The sequence below is a fragment of the Alternaria rosae genome (assembly GCF_020736505.1).
Source record: "Alternaria rosae strain MPI-PUGE-AT-0040 chromosome Unknown BKA58scaffold_1, whole genome shotgun sequence".
Classification (NCBI taxonomy): Eukaryota; Fungi; Ascomycota; class Dothideomycetes; order Pleosporales; family Pleosporaceae; genus Alternaria; species Alternaria rosae.
This window is the reverse complement of record NW_025763570.1, coordinates 2,128,021-2,150,927: the sequence shown is the minus strand read 5'-3', so window position 1 is coordinate 2,150,927 and position 22,907 is coordinate 2,128,021. Positions and strand designations below refer to the sequence as shown.

General features: G+C 52.5%; 8 protein-coding genes across 8 annotated transcripts; 5 read left to right on the top strand and 3 right to left on the bottom strand.

The window, feature by feature from the left end:
- Positions 1-443: 443 nt before the first annotated feature.
- Positions 444-1,836, top strand: BKA58DRAFT_407404 (concanavalin A-like lectin/glucanase domain-containing protein; the record flags this gene model as incomplete). The annotated part of the gene is made up of 2 exons (XM_046172027.1): positions 444-1,487; positions 1,552-1,836. The coding sequence occupies 2 exons, from the start codon at positions 444-446 to the stop codon at positions 1,834-1,836; spliced, it is 1,329 nt and encodes a 442-aa protein (XP_046030976.1).
- Positions 1,837-2,604: 768 nt separating this feature from the next.
- Positions 2,605-6,186, bottom strand: BKA58DRAFT_372718 (uncharacterized protein). Its single transcript, XM_046169157.1, has 5 exons — positions 6,006-6,186; positions 5,663-5,941; positions 4,384-4,424; positions 4,125-4,288; positions 2,605-4,078 (listed from the first exon to the last, which is right to left on the bottom strand). Exons 1-5 carry the CDS (start codon positions 6,044-6,046, stop codon positions 2,903-2,905), a joined length of 1,701 nt encoding a protein of 566 aa, XP_046030975.1. The 5' UTR covers positions 6,047-6,186; the 3' UTR covers positions 2,605-2,902.
- Positions 6,187-6,716: 530 nt separating this feature from the next.
- Positions 6,717-8,546, top strand: BKA58DRAFT_303770 (TBC1 domain family member 22A; the record flags this gene model as incomplete). The annotated part of the gene is made up of 3 exons (XM_046166989.1): positions 6,717-6,835; positions 6,884-8,234; positions 8,283-8,546. The coding sequence occupies 3 exons, from the start codon at positions 6,717-6,719 to the stop codon at positions 8,544-8,546; spliced, it is 1,734 nt and encodes a 577-aa protein (XP_046030974.1).
- A 391-nt stretch (positions 8,547-8,937) lies between these two features.
- BKA58DRAFT_302541 (putative cyclase-domain-containing protein) lies at positions 8,938-10,128 on the top strand (the record flags this gene model as incomplete). The annotated part of the gene is made up of 3 exons (XM_046166933.1): positions 8,938-9,682; positions 9,793-10,028; positions 10,081-10,128. 3 exons carry the CDS (start codon positions 8,938-8,940, stop codon positions 10,126-10,128), a joined length of 1,029 nt encoding a protein of 342 aa, XP_046030973.1.
- A 1,807-nt stretch (positions 10,129-11,935) lies between these two features.
- Positions 11,936-12,236, top strand: BKA58DRAFT_433863 (uncharacterized protein; the record flags this gene model as incomplete). Its single annotated transcript, XM_046173228.1, has 2 exons — positions 11,936-12,112; positions 12,165-12,236. The coding sequence occupies 2 exons, from the start codon at positions 11,936-11,938 to the stop codon at positions 12,234-12,236; spliced, it is 249 nt and encodes an 82-aa protein (XP_046030972.1).
- A 469-nt stretch (positions 12,237-12,705) lies between these two features.
- On the top strand, positions 12,706-14,194 carry BKA58DRAFT_13369 (uncharacterized protein). The gene is made up of 3 exons (XM_046164453.1): positions 12,706-12,945; positions 13,013-13,706; positions 13,818-14,194. The coding sequence occupies exons 2-3, from the start codon at positions 13,032-13,034 to the stop codon at positions 14,094-14,096; spliced, it is 954 nt and encodes a 317-aa protein (XP_046030971.1). The 5' UTR covers positions 12,706-12,945; positions 13,013-13,031; the 3' UTR covers positions 14,097-14,194.
- A 97-nt stretch (positions 14,195-14,291) lies between these two features.
- Positions 14,292-15,802, bottom strand: BKA58DRAFT_306013 (hexokinase; the record flags this gene model as incomplete). The annotated part of the gene is made up of 2 exons (XM_046167088.1): positions 14,292-15,608; positions 15,659-15,802. The coding sequence occupies 2 exons, from the start codon at positions 15,800-15,802 to the stop codon at positions 14,292-14,294; spliced, it is 1,461 nt and encodes a 486-aa protein (XP_046030970.1).
- An 839-nt stretch (positions 15,803-16,641) lies between these two features.
- Positions 16,642-22,459, bottom strand: BKA58DRAFT_396416 (pectin lyase fold/virulence factor; the record flags this gene model as incomplete). The annotated part of the gene is made up of 2 exons (XM_046171356.1): positions 16,642-20,933; positions 20,998-22,459. The coding sequence occupies 2 exons, from the start codon at positions 22,457-22,459 to the stop codon at positions 16,642-16,644; spliced, it is 5,754 nt and encodes a 1,917-aa protein (XP_046030969.1).
- Between the last annotated feature and the right edge of the window lie 448 nt (positions 22,460-22,907).

Sequence of the window (22,907 nt, the reverse complement as noted above, 5' to 3'; positions counted from 1 at the left end):
GTTGGCAGCTGCGCTCGGCTGAGGCAGGGGTCTTGGTGTGGCTGGGAAACATCGTCTACCAGCCTCCCGGCGTCGCTCAGCCAACCTCGTCCAATTCCACCGAATCCTGTATCGCAACAAGCCCTGGCCCGCTCTGCTAGCCCGCGCGACACCTCATCATGTAGGTCATTGCTCAGAGATGGCTGGTACACTACATATGCTGGCCGGCAGCTGTGTCTGTCACCATTACACACCTCTACCACTACCTCTCAAGTGCTGAGCGGGTACCCAACCAAACTTCTTCTCTTCACCACGATACTCACACGTGTTACTCGCTAGTACTCGTTTGATATCACAGCACATCTTGGACATTGCATCGCATCACGCCGCTGTACCACAAGCGCCGGCGCATCCCGTTGGCAACGCTCGCTACCTGCCATCTCCGCCGTCACATCGCACCCAAGATGCGCTCCACCATGCGAGCACTCACTGCTCTGGCCTCGGTCGCCCTCATTGCCCCCTCCGCCGCCCAGACATGGTCCAACTGCAACCCCACACTGCGAAGCGACTGCCCCCCAGATTCGGCGCTCGGAAGGACCGTCAACATCGATTTCTCGTCTGAATCTGAGAGTTTCACACCCCAAGGCAACCCCACATACGGCGATGATGGCGTGTCTTTCACCATAAGACAGTCCGGCGATGCACCTCAGCTTACTTCGCTGTGGTACATCATGTTCGGAAAGGTGGATATTGAGGTTCAAGCCGCGCCAGGCGCGGGTATCGTCAGCAGTTTCGTACTGCAATCCGACACTTTGGACGAGATCGACTGGGAATGGCTTGGAGCAGACCCCGATGAGGTTCAGAGCAACTACTTCGGCAAGGGACAAACCACAGACTACAACCGTGGTGCTTTCCATGCCGACCCCGGCAGCCAGTCAGGCTTCAAGAAGTACACCATCGAATGGACCCCAGAACAGATCGTATGGCAGATCAATGGCGAGACTGTCCGCACTCTCGAGCCTGCGAACGCCAACAACCAGTACCCCCAGACCCCCATGCAGATCAAATTCGGTGCATGGAGCGGTGGTGACTCCGCCAACCCTGCAGGTACCATCTCTTGGGCTCGTGGACCCACCGACTACTCTCAGGGCCCCTTCAGCATGAAGGTCAAGTCTCTCATGGTTCAGGACTACTCCACCGGTACTCAATACGTCTATGGCGATCAATCTGGCACCTCGGGATCCATTAGATCTGTTGGAGGTACCGTCTTCTCTGGTGGTAACGCTCCCATCGCAGATGCACCCGCCATCACTGCGACTGCAACCGGACAGCCTCTGCCCTTCACTCCTCACCAGACCTCCGACTACACACGTCCCAGCGTCTACCCCTGGATCCCCGACCCGTCGGCGACTCCCACTGCGCAGCCTACGTTTGCGAACTACCCCGGGCTCCCGAGCGGGTGGACCGTTTCGGATTCCGGAAAGGTTGTTCCACCCAGCTCAGCCACTGTCAGTAAGCCTTTTTCGAGCCCCTGTCTACTTTCAACGACGAAATGCTAACAATTACCTGTAGATGTTCCCTCCCGGTTCCTATACCTCATCGCCGCAAGCTTTGCCTACGGGTTCATACGACAATGGGCCTAAGACAGTCACCGGATACGACGATCGCGGCTTCACCACTATCCGTACGATATACCCTGCCACAACACCAGCGCCGACTTCCAACGGGCTGGAGAACGCTGCTAAGGACGCTGTCCCTGCTGCGCCAGCGCAAGGTGCATCATGGAAGCTCATGGTCTCATCCATACTTCCATGGGTCATCGTCCTCATCCACATCCCCGGATGCATTGGCCTCTAGGCGGGCTGGACAAACTTATGGGATACGATGGTCTTCGGTCCAGCGTTCTACACCGTAGTCGCTGGCATCGTCGCGATGAGTGCATGTGTCAGGAAATGTTTTACGAAAGGATATGTCGGTTTCAAAGTCTCGATTAAGTTATGGGCTTCACCTTGGCCAGCGACAGCTTGGAAATTGAGCTACCAGAACAAGGGCTCTAAAGGGAGGAAAAGAGAGTATATAGATGTTTGGAACTGGTTTCGGTTGCTGTTTGGATTTTAATTGCATAGCGCTTAGGTTGGGTTTGGTTAGCTGTTGTGTAACATCAACATCGCATCGCATCGCATGGGTGGAGTTTAGATATGGGCTCAGGCTCTCTTGAACGTTAGACTAATGACGACTATGTCGTAATGTAATGAACTACTACATCACAAGCTATTCCACGTGTTTCTTCACTTACAAACCTAACCTTGAGAATCTTTGTACCAAAAAGTGGACATAGACTTACATGTGTTCTGTCGAAAAGCCGAGGGAGATGTACGATGTTGCTCTTCTGCTTTTCAACGCTACCTCATGGGCGCGATGTGCTGCTCTCCACCAAAATGTGCTTTGACGTGTATGTATCCTCTTTGTATTACCAAAAACCTCACACCCGGGATTCCATGACCGTCTCTTTTCAAGGTTATCAGATCCTTGCCTCGTACTGAGATGGGCGGACCCACCAAGAATGAGCGAGTGGAAGTGTTAATCATATTGTGGAAGGTTCAAAAACTCAAAGGCTCGAAGTGACGGAAAGGCCAAGAACGCCGAAATGGACTTTTTTGTTTTTGAAAATGCTAGTATACAGAAAGAAGACCGCCTCCAACCAATCCATGCGGCATGTCCGAATACCATGTCATTACTTTCCCATCCCATCCCAAAGAGGAAGAAAAGGAAGTTCAAAATCAAGGTCTCGGCCATGCATATCACGAACTCCCATTAGTCCACCATGTACAAACCCGACTCCACTCGGAAGAGTAAACTGTTCTCCATTTTGATTCGGACACATCTTTCGGGCGTCTTCTCCGGAATATTCTTGAACCCACGTCTAACCGCCACGGCCGCCGTAGGGCTGATGTCTGAAACCACCACCACCGCGGTGACCTCCACCACGGTAGTTCGCACCTCTAACACCAGCGTTCTTGGGGCCAGTAGGGGCGTTGATGGGAGCCTGACCACCACCAGCAGGGGGCTGGCTAGAGCCCTGGCGAGAGCGGTTGTTCCGGAAGCCGCCGCGGCCACCACCAGGACCGGAGGGAATGTTCGGCTGAGGCGCGTCCTCGTACATGCCGTCCCAGCTCTGAGGGCCACCCTGGGGGTTACCGAAGCCGGCGGGGCCGGAGAGTTGCTGCTGGCGGCGAGCCTGTTGTTGTTCGTATTTCTGCTGTTCGAAAGCGAGTTGATCTTGAGCGGTGTAAGCTGGGCGTGCACCGGCACTCTGGCCACCTTGAGGATTCATCATACCCGGACCACCTTGACCTCCTGGGCCTCCTCCACCTTGCATCTGTGCCATTTGCATCTGCTGCATTTGCTGCATCTGCATCGGGTTCATACCACCTGGGCCACCCATCATTTGAGGGTTCGGGGAGCCGTTGCCGCGGTTCATACCTTGGTTCATCATTTGCTGTTGCATCTGCTGCATTTGCATAGGGTTCATGCCGCCCATTGCAGCCATGGGGTTACCGGGCATACCACCGCCGGCTTGCTGCTGGGCGAGAGTTTGCTGCATGGACTGGAAGTACTGTTGCATTCGCTGCCAGTATTGAGCCATCATAGCAGGAGACATGGCGCTGTTACCGCCTTGGCCTTGCATGTTTCCGCCGCCATTGTCGTAGTTGTTGCCACCACCTTGATTACCGTTACCGCCATCGTTGAACTTGTTAAACTTGTTGTTGCGACCAAACTTTTTGTTGCCATCGCCGCCATCATCGTCGCGCATGTTGCCACGGGGCTGGGCGCGCTTGACCTCAATCTGCTTGCCGAGAATCTGGAGAGGTCCACGTAGGGTGGCGTCTACGGCTGCGTCGCCGTCGAAGGTAACGAAACCGAAACCACGGGGTCGACCAGTCTCCTTGTCCATCATGAGTGTAGCATCGACAACGCGGCCGAATTGCTTGAAGAAGTTGGTAAAGTCTTCCTCTGTCGCTTCTTGGCTCACACCACCGACGAAAATCTTGCTGGTGCGTTCTTGCTCTTCACGTGGGATAGCACGCTTGGGATCAATCTGTATGATGTTAGCTATAGCTTGCTATCGAGTGGAGTAGACATACAATTTTGCCGTCGAGGTAATGCTCCTTTACCATGACGATGTTAACGCACTTGGGGTCCTTGAACGTGAGGAAGCCGAACCCTCTCGAGCGTCCGGTGGCAGCATCGCGCATTACGGTGCATTCACTGACTTCGCCGAATTGTGAGAAGTAACCCTTGAGTGAATCTGTCGCGGAGATTTAGTAAGGACTACATGTTTGAGCATATAGTTGAGAGATGACACTGGGACATGCCTTGCTCCACTAAAGTGATATCACGTACCTTCTGTTGTCTCCCAGTTCAAACCGCCAATGAACATTTTACTGTGGTTGAAGTCAGCAAAATTTCGCTCAACAGCATCATCTCTAGGAAGAGCAGGCGAGATTGACGAGGCGCATCATAGAGCATCCGTAGGTATGTAGTTGGGAGTCCTTCCGCATGAAGATCGGCGGTGGTCGTCAGAACATCTTGGTGAGACTGAAGGTGCATAAAGTCGCAAGTGCAGCATAGTCGCACACAGTCCAATCGTGTCTCCAGTCGTCGTCCTCGGGGAGAAGATAATCTCGGTAGATAAGGTTGGTGTAGGATGCTGGCGTTGCAGACTTTGTCGAATTGGTCGCGCTGCACCGCTGGTAGCTGTTCGCCAGCGGGGGTGCCGAGAGTGTTTTCGCAGGTCGCAAAGCTCGTATTCCATGGCCTGTCGTGATTGATTGGTGACCGAGATGGGAACATGCATGTTGCTATCGTGAGGTCCCCTTGTCGCTCGCGAGGAAGACTGCAGCCGCTGACGAATGGCTAAGCGACACCAACTCCTGCGCCGCATCCCAGCCTGGACGTGTCGATGCCGTGGCGTACACCAATCATATCGACCAAGAACGCACTCCACGTACTCATGTCCAAGTTTCGAGGTGCAAAAGTAGCCCTTGCAAAGGCACAGTTTGATTCGGATGAAACGTCTGTGTTCTGCTATGAATTCGAGTGTGGAAGTCTCAGACTATCTCACGACTCGGTAGCTATCCTCTGCTTGCGTTGCTGGTACGCGCTATCAAGTACCTAGGTATATATCGACATGAGGCGCTGCCAAAGTTCGGGCAAGCCGCGATAGTCCCTGCGTGAGGCGCGTTGATGGTTGCTCTGAGTATCGCTGAGCGGTTGACTTGTGTCTTCCAGCTTCTTCTAACAACCAAAACTGGTGGCCCATTCCGCCATGCATCGAACGCCTCGCCAGTGGGCGATATGGACCACAATCTTTCGCAAGGTGTCTAGCTCCTCGACCTTCATCCCAGACTCTGCGCCAATCATGACCCCAGGTGCTTTTGAATGTAAGACACATACGGTGTCCAAAGCTTCTTCCTTGATTGTACATGCAAAGTGTCATACGAGAGTTGGTATCTCTCATGGTGTCTGGTGCTCTAGCAGAGTGTCTTATGCGATTGTTGATGACTTTGGTCCTGGTAACAACATGCCCTCGGCGGATGCCCTTACATGGGATATACATGCTCTTTTACCTTGTGATGCGCCTCTGATAGGTGAGAATCATGTTAGACATTGCACGACTTACCCGTCTTCTTTCACGTTGATTGGCCCATAGTTGTCATCGTCCATGGGCGCATTGTCGTACGACTGCTCGCCGCCAGCGTTGTAACCGGATTGGTCCATATGCGAATCGCCGTCTCCCGCGCCTTGGGCCGGCCAAGAGGGCGCGCTATCTTGACCGTTGTTTTGTGCAGTATCCTGAGGAGGCGCGCTTACGGGCTCGGCTGGAGTAGGCTCAGGTTCGGTCTTGGGGGCTGGTGCGGGTGCGGCAGCCGCAGGCTTCTGTGCGGGCTCATCATCGTAGCTGGTGGGCCGTTAGTAAGTGTCGCATTACGCGCGCGAAGCTAAGTCGCGCTGTAAATACTGACAGATCGTCGAAGATGTCGTCCTCGTAGTTCTCATCGGCCATGTTGTAGTCTTGAAGAAGACTTTCCTAAAACCTATATCGGGGATGAAGCAGGAGTAAGCGCGCGAAAGTAAGGCGGCGATTAGTGGGGTGGGACTGTCGGGGTATTTAGAAGGAAGGGAGGTGATAAAAGGAAGAGTCTGTCGCCGGAGTGAGGAGATGAGAGCAGAGCAATGGGCAGGCGCGCTAGCATCGGGCTTGGCGTGGCAGGCGCGACGGATACATGCACGAGCCCTACGACATACCAAGTACAGGCATGTTGTGTCTAATAGCTGTACTATTGATGGTGCAGTGATTTAAGAACAGGCTGTTATCTTGGGATATACAAAGTTCTCCATTACGGCACCAAACCTACAGACTCCTTCGTACTTTCCGGGTCGAGCGATTCTGAGCTCAGGTTCGCAGCGGGGCCGCCTCGAGACACGGAACAAGCATTCACATATTCCAACATGGCGTCCAAGAAACAGCAGCAGGTTTGTCCAATCAGTTGTGCGCGCAATCTGTCTGTTTGCTAACAACTTGCCAGGAAATGGTCCAGGTCGGTGTGTGCCCATCCAAGTCACAGAGAGCGTCATAGTATCCGGGGTAGCTAACATATCGCTTCCCTGCATACAGACCGGTCCTCGTACGTTGTACACTGCAGTCGCATACCGGCTTTGATTGCTGATATTCCATGCGCAGCTCTGGCTCTCCATTCTGGCGAACGACGTCCAATTCTGCTTCCTCACCGCAGAACAAGAAGGTCATCGGCGCATCCTATTCCCATGCCGACATACTCAACTTCAGCTCTTTGTACGTTGCTTTGGATGCTGTTACTGGGCCTACAACTAATGGTCAAAGGAGCGTTTCCGGATCCAATTCACGACCTCGAACCCCGCCATCGGCAACCCACAGTCGCGAGTCAAGCGCTGCTCCGAGCCGGTCTAGCAAGACCATATCGCCCCGTCCTGCGCGAGCCACGTACAGCTACTTCCTCAATGACACACACCAAGACTGGAATGAGGGGGACGAAGACGATGCCGACAACATGTTTGAGGATGATGAAGACGAGTTTGGGCTGCCGAGCATCGCAAACATGCGAAGGAAGGGCCGGCGGAAACAACCATCCAAGACGAAGGACACAACTGGGCACGTTAGTAGGGACAGCCTGGGCTCAACAGCGTGGCGCGGCATAGACAGTGGTGATATTGCAGAGGAGCGAGGCATACCCAACTACCCGACCGCAAAGAAGATCGAAGGGAAGATCTTACGACCACAGTACCAAGAAATTCTTCGAGATCCCGCAAACTCTCTACACCTCATTTCACATCCTAGCCTACCTCCGAACGCCTCGGCGAAGCAGGTCGAAGAGCACTCCGCACGCACAACAAGGATCAACAAGTTCAAAAGGATACTGCAAGCGAGTACCATATCGCTATCAGATCTCCGCGACTCAGCATGGTCAGGGGTTCCGTCTGAAGTACGCGCAATGACATGGCAGATCTTGTTGGGATACCTGCCAACAAGCAGTGAGCGGAGGGTCGCCACACTCGAGCGCAAACGGAAAGAGTACTTGGAAGGAGTACGACAGGCATTCGAACGAGGTACATCTGGCAGCGCTAGCGCCGTAGCATCTGGAATGGCAGGCGGCGCCGGCTATCCTTCGACAAACCGTGGACGAGGACGGGGCTTGGACGAAGCGATATGGCATCAGATCAGCATTGATGTGCCTCGGACGAACCCCCATCTCGAGCTCTATAGCTACGAAGCGACGCAGCGGTCTCTCGAGCGAATACTATACGTATGGGCGATACGGCATCCCGCGTCAGGTTATGTCCAGGGCATCAATGACTTGGTGACCCCATTTTGGCAGGTCTTCTTGGGCGCCTACATTTCAGATCCGGACATTGAATTTGGCATGGATCCCGGACAACTACCAAAACAAGTTTTGGACGCCGTGGAGGCGGACTCCTTTTGGTGTCTTACCAAACTCCTTGATGGGATTCAAGACAATTACATCGCGCATCAACCAGGGATTCAAAGACAAGTGGCTAGTCTTAGAGATCTTACTACGCGCATCGATGACCAACTGGCGAAGCATCTTCAAAACGAGGGTGTGGAGTTCATACAGTTCAGCTTCCGATGGATGAACTGTCTTCTGATGCGCGAGATATCTGTAAAGAATACGATACGGATGTGGGATACATACCTGGTAAGCTACGTAGCCACTCTCTGAAAGTGCATCACTAACTTCCTTTAGGCCGAAGAGGATGGGTTTTCGTCTTTCCATCTCTACGTCTGCGCCGCGTTCCTCGTGAAGTGGTCCGATCAGCTACGAAAGATGGACTTTCAAGAGATCATGATGTTTTTGCAATCATTACCAACGCGTCAATGGACCGAAAAGGACATTGAATTGTTGTTAAGTGAAGCATTCATTTGGCAAAGTCTATTCAAAGGTAGTGGGGCGCATTTAAAGAACACAAGCTCAAGAGGAAGTGGCGTAGGGATGGGACCCGACTTCTGAATCAATTGCTGCGGCATAGTAGGTATAGTAATACCAAAGCACGTATGCAACGCCTACACGAGTTGTTGCCTAACGTGGTGAAACAAGGAGAGTGAACTCTTGAGTAAAGCCAGCACTGCGACTCGCGCTTCAGCATATTGGTAAGAAAGCTTTTTCCGTTATCTGAGTCGCGGTCGCCACTTCCACCTTGTCAGTTACCGAGCGGAAGCTACCCCGCCCTTTACCCCACTATACGTCACATAGCTCCAGCAGTGTACCTAGGTATCCAGATGGTGTTTAAACAACCGACGAGTACTTCTACATCGTCTTTCTCTAGAATCAACTCGTCAAATCAGAATACGGTCTCCGGTTGATCACTTTCTGGACCGATCCATATATGCATGACGCTACTATGTCACCACCACAACGTCCTCCATTTCAGGACCTCCCAATCGACAAAAATGGTCCACCCGGAAATGCATGGGGTCTGTATGGCTCAAACGACGAGCTTGGTGCTCTTAACATGATTACACCATCAGCCGTCAAATCCGCAGCTCAAGAGATACAAACTGGTGACCGAGTCTCACTAGACTGGTATCTCAACCTCCCATCCCATCCATCCTTTAATCGCCCATCTTTCTCCTGGAAGATGAAGAATAAAGAGCATCCAGATGGCGCGAAGAGAACTGTAAACGATGACCATTTGGATTTTAACACGCAGGGCAGTAGCCAATGGGACGGCTTCCGGCACTACGGGTACCAGAGTGCAAAGAAGTACTACGGCGGGCGCTCACAGCAAGATCTTGAGTCCACGGAAGTCATTGGCATTGATCGTGTGGCCAATTCTGGCGGCATCACCGCTCGGGGTGTCATCCTAGATTATCCGCGGTATCTAGAAAAGAAAGGCAAGACAGAAGTGTACGCGCTAGAAGCCAACAGCATCACGGCCGAAGAACTAAAAGACATGCTACAAGAAACGGGTATCAAGACGCGAGAAGGCGATCTGCTCCTCTTACGAACAGGATTCACTCGCGATTACGCCAAGCTAAATGAGGAAGATAGACAAGCAATAAAGGATAAGCCGCCGACATTCCTAGGCGTGCAGTCCGATAAACACACGCTACAATGGATTTGGGAAAACGGGTTTGTCGCTGTTGGTAAGCATTCGATCGTCTTACCTCATCTCATCTTCTCATGATCCAACGTCTCCTTGGCTTTTTCTCGAACACCTCCAACCACAACCCAAAGTCCTCTAACAATTCCGCAGCATCCGACGCGCCGTCATTCGAAATGTCCCCTCTCGTAGGCCCACACAGCGCCCCAGGCGGTATCAACGCGGGTGAAACCTGGGAAACCGAGATGCAGGGCGGTGGCTTAGTACATCAATGGCTGCTGGGTGGATGGGGTGTTATGATAGGTGAGATGTGGGATTTGGAGCGGTTATGTGAGAAGAGTAAACAGTTGGGACGGAGTACTTGCTTTGTTAGTAGTGTGCCGTTGAAGGTAACGTCTCACCAAGTTGCTGATACTAAGATATGAGCTGATTGTTGCATAGGTACCAGGTGGTGTTGCGAGTCCGCCAAATGCCGTTGCCATCTTTTAGCTGAGAGGCGCTTCTCGTGGCACTTGGCATCAGGGAGAGGTGACATGAAGATGAGAAGATGGTAATGCGCTGATATGGTATTGTAGTATCCGTCTCGGGTGATAGAGTGATACGAAATACGGAATGCCAAGTCGGTGCTTACGCTCATCTCCTCTCCGCGCCCGGAGTTCTCTCCAGTGGCCAGCACACGAAACTGTCAGAGACTCGCCATCGCGAACCTTGACGGGCCGAACTCTGCCGTACGAACAATCAACGCACACAATTTCGCGATACTCCCACAGATTGTCCACATCTATATCGATTACTCTTCCTCTACAAATGATACCCCATTGCGTCACACTTCCACTCCAAATACATCTATTTTTATCCCAGCAAGCCCTACGCATCCCAGACTGTGAAATGCGGGGAACCCATGTCCCCGAAACCGGGTAAGCAGTATATTGCGCCAAGGCTGTTTGTACTTCATTTCCTCTGGCAAGCCAACATCATCTCGATGGCTTGGAAAGCATATCGCTTTGACCACCACCGCCATCGTAGCCGTTTCACCCGCTTCCTTCACGTCATCATGCTCATTTGCTGTTTTGGTAGATCAGCCCCGTCAATTTGCTGCACGTGGAGGGAGCATTGTGGCCGTTGTTTTCGCGTCAAATGTATAGATTTGGAATGTGTGGGATTGAGTCCAAATGTAAGCCGTAGTAGTGAAGCGTCGTCGGCCTATATGCAACGGCGACGGCGGAAGATCTTCGTGTCCGTGTTTCCCGGTGAAGCTTTTGGTGGGTGTTTGAGTGGAATGCGGCGTATATATTACTTGTGTACGCCCGTGTTCATCTACTTTCTTTACATCAATTACACATTAATTCTACTTCTCGTACACTTCAACAACCTACCATTGCGAACATGAAGTCTTTCGTTCTTGTCGCTCTTCTTGCCGCTTTCGCAGCGGCTACGCCAGCCACCAACCCTAGGCTCTGCACGAAGATCTGTCTCTTCAATGAGCCAGACTGTGGTGAAAATGGCGTATGTTATTGCTTCTCCCGATCAAGATGTGTACTGTGCTAACGTGAATCAGGTGGCCACCAACTCCGGTGTAAGTACCCACTACATTTGTGTTGCCTGATTGGTGAGGCCAGTCTGTAAGCTAACCTTTGTAGGATTGCTGGTTCTGCTGCACCAAATAAAGGGCATTTGGGTGGAGATTCGGGGGATTTGGACTATCATTTGATGTAATTCTGGAATAAACGGAAGGCGAGATAGATGTTGTATCACACGAGGAATACTATCTTTCAATCAATACTATAGCTACACCTGCGCAAACATGACCTTTGATTTTTAAGTGTTTCCTTTTGGCACCCTAAGCTGTCTGATCTTCAACGCTCACGCGCTGGCCGTAAACGATCACAGTGTTTCTCTGGACGTCTCCTCACTCTCTACAACACTATGCCATGTTGTCTCGAAACCTGACATTTCTCTAAGCTCTTACTGAGCCGATGCTAGCTACTTGTCGTGTTATTGGCCAAGACTAAATGAAGTATGCCTCTTCGTTTGCTGGTCGCATTTTCCGCATTCGTGTTAGATCCACAGTGATGTTTGCACGTCAGCCATAAGCTGAGAAGTCGCACAAACAGGTGTCTTCTCGCGAGTCTGGAGCGCCCTTTCTCATTTAATGCTCTTTCGAGTAATCCCGTTCGTTGTGGCGTTGGGCGCCTTTCTGGTAGCGAGTATGTATATATCCTTACATACGTTCCCTTAATCTCAGTCCTCATCTTTCACCCTCACGCATACCATAATTTTGATCAACATAGTCAGCATGAAGACCTTTGTCGTTATTACTCTGATCGCCGCCCTTGCAGCTGCAAAGCCGCAACACTACACCCGTCCCACGCAACCACCGCCATCAGCGCGTGCTGCTCTTGCTACTCCACCGCCCAGGGTTTGCGATCGTAGATGCGCTGCAGAGCCGCCTACCACCTGTGGTGAGCTGTGGGTATGTGGATCCGATTCTGGTAAAAGAGTGACTTTGTGCTAACTCTTAGTAGGAACCTGCACAACTCGGTGTAAGTAACTATCGACTCTTCGATTCGCAGCGATACTTCTTGGGACTGAGCTGACATGTGCAGGACTGCTGGGCTTGCTGCCTTATTGAGAATTAGTCACAAGACATGGACGTCAATTGTGATCTGGAATCGATTTGGGTTGTAAACGAGGTGCGAATGGAGAGAATGGCGGGGCTAAGAATGTGGGAGGGAGACGTCTGAGTTGAAGAAGACAGCGAGGACCTTTGAGGATATGTCAAGGCGTTATCTAGGTAGCTTATCATCCAAAGAAAGAAGGCTTCTCTTTCGTACCTAGCCGTTTCCAGTTTCCAGTTTCCTTCCTACGCCTACAAGGTCATGTGAGAACCTCTCCCAAGCAGCCGTGGACATAGCAAAAAGGGCCGTACCGTAAAAGATGAACTCTTGTCGATGGAGCCCGTGTCGTCAACGGCAACACCACTTCGCATCTCTACTCACACACATGAACCTTGAAAGCATAACGGTCCGATTACCAGATCATTAACTCCGCCGCGCAGCTCGTCCTAACTCCGAATCACACCCACGGGACGCACCAAATACGGCGCTTGAGGGAGATACGGCGTATTCGAAGTGTATCGTGATAGCGCAAGTTGCCATCAAGGTTCGCGGCCTCCCATAGGCTTACCTTACAGGATGGATGGCTGGTGTAACAATCATGCCGCGGTGAAGCCGAGTGCTGAGCAACGGGCCGTTCGAAGTACCAATGCGATGGAACGGGATAAACTTGCTCTCACGATGTAAACGAGTATATATATATCTTTTGCCCTCTCACGATTACTGAACATCTCCATCATTAACTTATCCATTAACAGAACCACCACGCCTTCCAAAATGGGCCAGCGATTCAGCCAATTCTTCCCCCCCGCCCCTTCCTTCACCGAGACCTCACTCCCCAACCTCAGCGGAAAGGTCTACATTGTAACAGGCGCCTCAGCGGGCATAGGTAAAGAGCTATCTCGCCTCCTCTACACCCACAACGCCACCGTCTACATCGCCGCGCGATCAGCCGAAAAAGCGCACGCAGCGATATCCTGGATCAAAGAAGCATGTCCAGAATCTAAGGGCACACTACACTACCTCCATCTTGACCTCGACGACCTATCCGGGATCAAAGCCTCCGCCGAGTCGTTTTTGGCAAAAGAGTCACGCCTAGATGTTCTCTTCAATAACGCAGGCGTCATGGTGCCTCCGGTGGGAAGCACGACGAAACAAGGTTATGAACTGCAACTCGGGACAAATTGCGTTGCGCCGTTCCTCTTCACCAAGCTGCTCACGCCGATTTTGCTGGAGACAGCGAAGAGAGAGGCAAAAGGTAGTGTGAGGGTGATTTGGGTGAGTTCAATTGCGTCGCAGATGAGCGCGCCGTCTGGCGGCGTTGATATGAACAATCTGGAGTATAAGAAGGACGTGGCGAATTGGACTAAGTATGGGACGAGTAAAGGGGGGAACGTGTTTCATGCCTTGGAGTTTCAGAGGAGGTATGGGGAGACGGGGGTGGTTAGTGTGGTATGTATTCTCTCTTTTCTTTCTTCCTTGATTCCTCCCTCCTTACTCTAGCTCTTCGTACTACTTACCTTCCAACGTTTCTTTCCATCGACTGACAAGGAATGGCCGCAGGCGCTTAACCCGGGGAACCTCAAGTCGGAGCTCGCACGCAACATGAATCCTGTGCATCACTTCTTCGTCAATTTCATGCTGTACCCGACTGTTAATGGTGCGTATACCGAGTTGTTTGCCGGTTTCGCCCCTGATGCTGCGAAGCTCAAAACGGGCGAGTGGGTTATGCCGTTTGGGAGGGTTGGGACGCTGAGGAAGGACTATTGGTCCGAGACGGGGAAGAAGACAGCGAGAGCGTTCTGGGAGTGGAGCGAGACGCAGGTGGAGCAGTATGCTTGAGAGCGTGTGAGGTGCTTGAACGACGTTGCTTTCTGTGTTTATCAGTTCTTTGGCCTTCTGTGCATCATCTGCCTCAGAATACGCTCACAACGTTTACCAATTTCACCCTGCAATGACTAACTCTTTGGTAGATGTGACACATTTCGTATATACATTCTATCATTCATTCATTTGTCAGCATGTGATGTCCAGTCATCAAGCCTTCTTCGCATCCTTAGGAACCATAGCCAGAAGCGTGTCTGGATCCCGAATACCAGCCAACTGACCCTGCTGCGCACGCTTAACCGTAAGCGCGGCAATCAGGGCAGCACCGACACCAGAGCCGTCCTCAGCGGGAAGCACCTCGACGGGGTCGTTCTTGCCCTTGCCGTACTTGGCAGGCCAATCCATGATCTCCTTGAGCGCCTGAGCTTGGCGGATCTTGAAGTGAGGGTACTTTGTGAAGACGGAGCCATCGGCACCGACGTGTACTTCATCCCACTTCTTGTGCTTGCAGATGGCACCTACACCGCACGCGGTAAGACGAGCAGCGCGCGTGCCGATGAGTTCAGCAAGGCGGCGGATAAGCTCGAGTTCGGGCTTGGTGCAGGTAATACCGAGCTTCTCTTGGAAGAGATCGCATGTGTCTTGCAAGTTCTCAAATCGGTCCTCCTCGATTTGAGACAGGAACCCAGCGTCGAGCGAGTAGGGCTTGTCGAGCTTGCTGGCGTTCTGGCCCTCGAACATGTGGCATTCGTTACCCTTGTGGAGATCTTGGAGGACGAGACGGAAGATCTCACCGAGGTAGAGACCAGCGACCATCTTCTCGAAAGATTGCTGACCAGGCCGTGGTGACTCCTTGTCAACGATGACATCGTACTTTGTTCTTGGGAGGATCTGGTGCTCGTTGTCGAATGCGCCCCATTCGCAGTTGATGGCCATTGGCAGGCTGGGGTCGAGCTTCATGTGCTTTAACTTGGGGATGTCGCCGCACTCCTCCATGTAGGCGGCGTTGCAGCCGGTACCGAAGATGCAGCCGATCTTGATCTTGGTGTTGGTATACGCGGAAGCAATCATGGTACCAGTCGTGTCGTTGACCAGAGCCGCAAGCTTGATTGGCACACCGCGCTCCTCAAGAGCCGCCTTGAAGCCTGGAACAACATCCACGCCCTCCATGCCAGCGACGTCGAAGCCCTTTGTCCATCGTTGAAGAACTCCGTGATCGATGGCGTCTTGCGAGACAGGGTACGAGAAGGTGAAACCGAGAGGCAGATGGTTTAGTTGCTCGCCCTCGTGGTGGTATTCGATGAACTGCTGGAGACAGTCGGCTACGTAGCCCCAAAGTTCTTCGGCAGTTCCCGTCTTGAGTTCCTCGGGCATGCGGTACTTGGACTGTATGATCTCGAACTCGCCCTTCTCCTCTGTCAGGGTAACCTCGCAGACACGCAGGTTGGTACCACCCATGTCGAGCGCGAGGTAGCTGCCGGTCTCGTTGCCGTCGGGGAAGGCCATACACCAGGTGGGAATCATGGGCTATCATAGTCAGCTCTATCCTGAAGAGCGTAAATCGAGCGGCGACTCACAATGCTTCCGCCCTCTTCCGACAAGCCCTTCTCGAGCTCTTTGACGAAGTGGTTCGAGATAGCCTTGAGCTTGTCTGTGTTCACAACGAACATCTCCTCAAGCTTGTCGATCTGCTCCTTCAAATCCTTGGGCATGTCCGCCATGGAGCCTAGCACGGTGTTATCCCATCTGTCCTTGTGTACGATAGCGAGGTCGAAGCATACCCCTGCGGGAGGGCGGTTTCCTTGCGCCGAGTAGCACCATGATTGCGGTTGTGAGGGTGGTTTAGGAAGAATTGGTATTATCGCGAGAGAGGCGGTGGTGTCGCTGAAATCGAGGGTTCAGGACGACAGGTGGGGACCTTGACGTAGGTTGTTAGTCTCTGTATGACGAACAGGCCGTGTGGGCTGGCTAGAACACTAGAAAACAGCTCAATGGCCATGCCCAGCGGCCAATCCCACTTTTGTACACGATATTTGCTTCTCCACCCGCCCAGGTTGCTTTTGGAAATAGGTCGGGGGTGCGGCGGCTTACCAAGATAGTGCAGTAACGGACCCCCGCTGTTGAGTCTGCCAACGGCTCGCGGGCTTGTTCAGTAAGCGGTGTAGTCGTCAGGAAAAGCGTCGGATGATATGGGGAGACGTCAGTGTGCAAGGCGATAGCCCAACAGAGCGGATGCGCAATCGAGGGGCACGAGCGTAAAATTGGTAGCTGTTGAGCTGCCCCCCGCCATCCCGCGCGCCGGAGCAGGAGACGGCCCCAATGACTTTTGGTGCCATGACGCGCCTCTAACGTGGGCTGCACGAGGCTTGGTGGGCTGAAGCTCCTGGAACCCCTCGCTTACGCTAGCCTCATCCGTCTCCGCCGCGAGAACTGCCCACGCAGCTCCGATTACTCAGCACAACATATCTCAGATGGAAGCACAATCATACTGAAGCGTCTCTTCATTAAGCATTACACACTACATATGTACAAGAATCCAACAACAAGTCTCTGGCATCATCTAAGATCCCGTGCAAGCCGCCGCACCCTTCGAAGTCTTCGTCACCAGACTGACAACCGTGGCACTGCTCTTCACGACTACCGTCTTAGTCTTGGGGGCTCCAATAACGGTCTCCGTCTTTACTCCACCACCTAGAGTCACCGTCTCAAACTTGGTGCTCGTAGAGGCGGAAGGCGTGATCGTGGTCTTGGAAGTCACGTCGCTCGACTTGGTTACGACGACGGTTTCCTGCGCTGCGAGGATGGTCGAAGTCTTTGAAGTGGTCTTGAGAGAGCTGACCGTGACCGCTGGCTCAGTGACCGTTGAAAGAACAGTCTTGGTGACGAGGTCAGTGGAGTAGACTATGCTGGTGGAGGCCTTCAGGGTCGTGGTCTTGCCGACTTTTTCCGTTGAGAGAATCGTTGTGTAGTAAGTAGAGCCTGCCTGAGCGATAGTCGATGTCTTTACCACGGTGGTAAGCGTGACTGTGCTGGTGCTGGCCTTGAGGGATGTTGTCTTAGTAGCGATGGACGATACCGTGACAAAGGCGGTCGATCCAGCTTGAGTTACCGTAGCTGTGGCTACATAGCTGCTCACCGTAGTGCTGATGGTGACTGTAGTTGTGCTAGCCACAGCTCGAGGAAGGACGGCACCTCGGCGGACCAGCTTCTCAGCGCTGCGAGTGGGGATGCAAGAGAGCGTGGTAGTGGACTTCTTTGTAGTCGTCTTAATGGACGTGCTACTGATCGTGACTGAGTCTTTAGGTTGCACGGTAGTTGTCTTGGTGGTAGTCGGCTCGATCGAGATAGTAGTCTTCACGGTCGTGGAAACTGCCTTCTGGGTTTTGGAGCTTGTGATGAAAACTGTGGATCCCTCGCTGACGGTGACTGAAATTGGCTTGGGCGAAGAGGTGTACAGAACGGTGACAGTCGTGGTGCCCTTGATCGTCGAAGTCGTAGCACCCTTGGTTGTCACTCCAGCTTCGGTCACAGTACCCTTGACGACGCTGGTCTTGGTGATAAGTTCTGGGGTGACAGTGAGGCCAACATCCTCAGTTACTACCGAAGTGGAAGTAGAGGTCACGTCGGGAGAAACGATGGAGGTGGTGGCAGTGACCTTCAACGTGCTGGTCTTGATGACATCGATGGCACTGATCGAGAGCGTCTCCGTACTCTTCAATACAGTAGTCGAAGTGACTTCAGGGGCGGTGACAAAGGTACTTGCAGTAAGCGGAGCTGTCACGGTAGTCGTGGTGTAAGCAGTAACCATCGGAAGACTGCTCGAAGAGGTGAGACTGATACTAGACATTGTAACACTGGCTGACAGTGACGAAGATGAGACGAGGGACGAGGACGCAGTGCTGCAGACCTGTGGCGAGCCCATGCCAATCGCGAAAGGCTGAGTATCGACGAATCGGAAATCAATGAACGCAGTCGTCGCGAAGAAAGAAGAAAGCTGGAACTGAGCAACATCCGTGTCCGAAAGCTGCTTGGAAAATGTAGCACGCTTGCAGATGTCAGAACCTGGGCCAGTGTTGTGGTACTCTCCGTATGTGACACCATCAGTTTGCGGGTTGGTCTTTGACCATTGCGACCATCCAGCCGGGCTGATCATGGCGTCGAGGTAGCAGCCAACATACGCAACACGAGAGAAGCTGTTCCATGGACGACCAAGGCTGACGCTGCTAAACTTCCCAGATCCGGGTGCAGGCACGATCCTTGACTGATCGAACACGAAGCCCGCAGCAGTTGTGTTGGTCGTACGCTTGTGAGCTGTGATGCTGATACCATCCTCGTTGGAGGCGATAGTCGAATCTAAGAAATACGCAGATCCACTACCGTAGATAAAATCAACGTTACCCTCAATGTAGGTCTTGAAAGTGAATAGATTACCAGAGACGCTGAGAGTATCCTGGTTACCGTAGATCTGGCATCCATACAGCGCGGCGAACTTGCTGCTTTGAACAGCGAAGCCGAGCGAAGCAATGTTCTGCTGCGTGCCATTGTTGTTTCTGAAGTTGATGTTGAAACCATGGAAGTAGTTGCCCTTTGCGTAGACAGTCGCTCCGTCCGTATTGCTACCGGAGGTACCTTGTGTATCTACACCGCGGCTGAACTGAATGGTAACCTGGTTCTTGGAATAGTCATCGGTCGAATCAGAGTAGCCACGGAAGATGGTATGACCGGACTTGGCAATGATGAGCTGCTCCTCGTAGGTACCAGGGTAGATGAAGATTGTAGCATTCGTCTTACTCGTAGTTGGCGCAGCGTTAAGGGCTCCCTGGATGGTATCGTACGTCACAACACCGGCGATCGGTGTCTTGGAGACAATGAGAGCATCGGCCGGTGGAGTCGTGCCGTTGAAAGTAGAGTTGCCGCCGACTACGATGGGTCCAGGTGGTATAACAATGGGCGCAGAGGGTTGCGGCGTGACGATAGAGTTGAAGTAGGTCATGTCAATCCATTCTGTTGAGTCCATAACGGAGGCCAAAGAGTAGGTGTCCGAGGTGAGTAGCGTAGCATATCCAAAGGACTGACGAGCAGCAACGTTCTGCTCCCAGTTCGAAGGGCCCGAGTTGTTGAACTCGGCGAAGGTGACGTGATCAGTACGTGGGTCAGTCACAGACCAGATCTTCCATGCGGCAGGAATAATCGTAGCGTCGAGATACGAGTTCTTCACGACAACAAGCGCATACTGGGAGTAAGGACGACCGAGGTAGACCTTGTTGGTGAGATCATCGACTGCATTGGGAGCGGCAGTGAACAAGCACTGATCGAAAATATAGCCACCAATATCGGTGCTCGACTTCCTGCTATGGGCAGTAATGGCCGATGACTTGCGCTTCGCACCAATCGTGCATCCCTTGAAGTATGCCTTGGAGTAGCCCCAAATGAAGTCGATGGCACCTCCAATGTAGCACGACTCATAGTATTGGTAACCAGCAGTAGCCCCGTTCAGAAGAGTATCTTGCCAACCATCAAACGAGCAAGCGTAGAAGGCGATGTCGTTGCCGTAGATTGAGCCCGCGAGAGTTACGTAGTTAGGCTCGGCACCATCGAGGTTGTCAGTGTTGATCATGTTGACGTTGTACATGCTAATCCTGCTTGATGCAGTAGAGAAGACGGATGTTTCCGCGTTTGAGTGTCCGACGGGTAGTGGGGAGACGGAAAGTCCACGAGCGAAGGAGACGGTGACCTGGTTGTCCTTGTAGGCTTGACCAGGATTGCTTGTGGTGTACCCTATGATCCTTACGGCACCAGGACGGTTGACTGACGGAATCTGCTCGTTATAGGTGCCTGGGTATATGAAGATGGTCTGGTTCGTCTTATCTTGCGGAAGTGAAGCGAGTGCAGCAGTGATGTTGGTATACGTAGCACCGTTACTGCCGTCCTTGGAAACGACCACAGCGCCTAGGGGCGGCACGTTGCCGCTGTCAGGATGGGCATTGATAGTTGCAGTAGTAGTTGGTCCAGTTGCGGTGCCGTTGGTGGAAGGCGATGGAAATGGAGATGGTGATGGCGAGGTAGTCGTGGGGCCTGTGAGGCTGTACGAAGGGATCGCATTGTACGCATCCATGTCTAACCATGCCGTGCTGCCGATCCATGCAGCAAGCGTGTACTTCCCGGCCTGAGACGCTGTCAACTTCGTGGCAAAGTCGGCCCGCTTGGCTGTGTCTGTCCAGCTGCCAGGGCCCGTGTTGTTGTATTCGCCAAACGTAACTCCAGATGTCTGAGGGTTGTTCGTCTGCCATACGGTCCATCCAGCGCTAGAGATATGCTTGTCGATATACGAGTTCATGTAGATAGCGATGGAGAACTGACTGTAAGGTCTACCGAGGTACGTTGTACCGAAAGTATTGCCGTAGGTGGTACTGTATGTAATGACGGAGGAATCGAATACATATCCACCCGGGGCATCTGCAGTGGCCCTGGATTGTGCAGAAATGAAAGCACCAGGAGTGTTGCTAACGATCATGCACTGATGGAAGTATGCAGTAGAGAAACCCCAAACAAAATCGATACTGCCCTCAACATAACAGTTGCTGAACACTTGTGTACCCTTGTTAGCGAGGAGAGTGTCCTGGAAACCGACGAAAGAACACCCATAGGCAGCAATATTCGCGCCATAGAAGTCAGCAGCCAGCGCTGCGGTATTCGAGGTCTGAGGATATGTGTTTACGAAGTCGATGTTGTATAGGGCCATTCCTGAATCGCCGCTAGGCTTGGAGTACACGACGGGTGTTTGCTCGTTCTTACCAGCACTGGTAAGCTCACCCCTGGAGAACTCAATGCGGACCTCGTTCTGTGTGTAATCTAAAGATTGGTGTATGAAGTCAGTGTTTGTCTCACATACAGTTCGTACAGGGATATTACTAACCATTCGTGAAATCGGTGAAGCCCCTCAAGGTGACCTTTCCCTTGCGTGTTATGGAAAGCTGCTCAACGTATGTACCCGCGCCAATCTTGATAGTATATGGGTTGCCGTCGTTGGGAAGGGCGCTGATAGCGGATGTGACGTTCGAGAACTCGCATGGTCCGGGTGTCTTGGAGACTATCAAAGTCGGGGACGCAGCTGCGATTATGCAAGAGGCTACTGGGGTAGCACTGGTCGTTGTGGAAGCAGTGATAGTAGCGTTCGAGATGGAGCTGGAACTGGCGGTACTGGCCAGCGAAGCCATCGATGAAATTGATGGAGACATGGTGGAAGAAGCAGTCGACACAGCAGATGAAGCGGAAGCAATCTGAGCATCATTCGATGCTTTCAATGACGCAACAACGTTCTGATCAACCCATGCAAGCGAAGAGCTAGCGTAAGGATAGAACGCATTTCCAAAGACCTTGTCGATGGTGAATTGAGACACCTGATCGGCCGAGAGGAGGACATCGTAGCTAGGACGAGCTGCGGCGTTCTTGCTATAAGAACCGGCACCGGTGGTAGCGAACTCGCCGTAGAAAGATGGAGTGGTAGCCGCTGAGGGGTGAAACCCAGCAGTGGCAATCAGATTTCCCATTGCTGTGTTCCGGTAGATTGCCACTGCACCGTCGGCGGCTGGAGCCGCCAAAAATACATTGTTGTTGGTATATCCTGTCTTCTGCTGTATCGAGCTCGAATCGAATACGACCGTGGAGTTCGCAAAGGTACCTCCGTTAGGGGTTCCACCCTTGCTGTACACGATAAGAGCACTCGAGCTGAGAGGAACGATGGTGGACTTGTAAAGATAGATAGTCGGGTAGTTGTAGAAGAGATAATTCGAGCCCTCGATGTACGAATTGGCGAAGAAGGCCGTTCCGTAGGTAGCTGAGACTACAGTGCCACCAGGTGAGATGACAGAGCACCCATAGAAAGCAACATTGCTTCCTCTGAGCGAAACTGTCGCCGCATTGGCTCCTGGACCCACAGCAGCTGAATTGACGATGTTGATGTTGCGGACGGTGACACCTTTGATCTTATCTGTACCAATGCTGAATGGGACAGTAGTCGCAGCGATTGTGACTTTGTTCTCGGACCAATCATCCGAAGCCGTAGGAGAGGGCCCGGCGATCGTAACAGTAGCCTGTCCGATGACAGTGACGGCCTCGGAGTAGGTTCCAGGAAGGACAGAGACAGTGGCGATACCGCTATCCTGTGCAGCCTTTACAGCTACGTTGATGGCGGTATAGTCTCCAGATCCATCGGTGGCAACAGTAATGATCGACTTGGGGCCCGTCAAGGTAGCCGAAGTGGTCGTCAGAGGCGTTGGCGATATGGAAGAACGACTCGCAATACTCAAAGTGGCATTAGAGGCACTACTCTGAGCAGCCGTAAGCCCGAGCAAAGCGGCAACAGCGAACGAACGCATAGCGAATGACGATCAATCGACGAGGATGAGAGGTGATCGATAGAAATCGGGAGTACTTGATATTAGATGGTACTTAAGCTCGATGATCCTCACCAAGGGTTCACGGGGCTGACACCGAATGGGGTATACCACGACAACGTGGTCTGGATCCCGATTACAATCTGACATCTCGTTAAACCCGCTTTCACGCTTGTCGCCCGACTCGTAGGTACATCTGACAGGGTAGATAGCCGGTGGGTCTCTTCAGAGAGGCCAGGGGACAAAAGCCACAATCGATAGCTGCTGCCGTGTGAGATGCCTACCGTGGCAAGCCGCTTTGGTCAAGCCCATCGCTGATGACATTCTGATGTCGGGATGATAGTCTCGTTCATCAATATTGATGGTGCCGGTTTTAGAGTCATGCGGCCTCTACTAACGGGCATAGGATGCAGGAACGAAAGTAAGATGC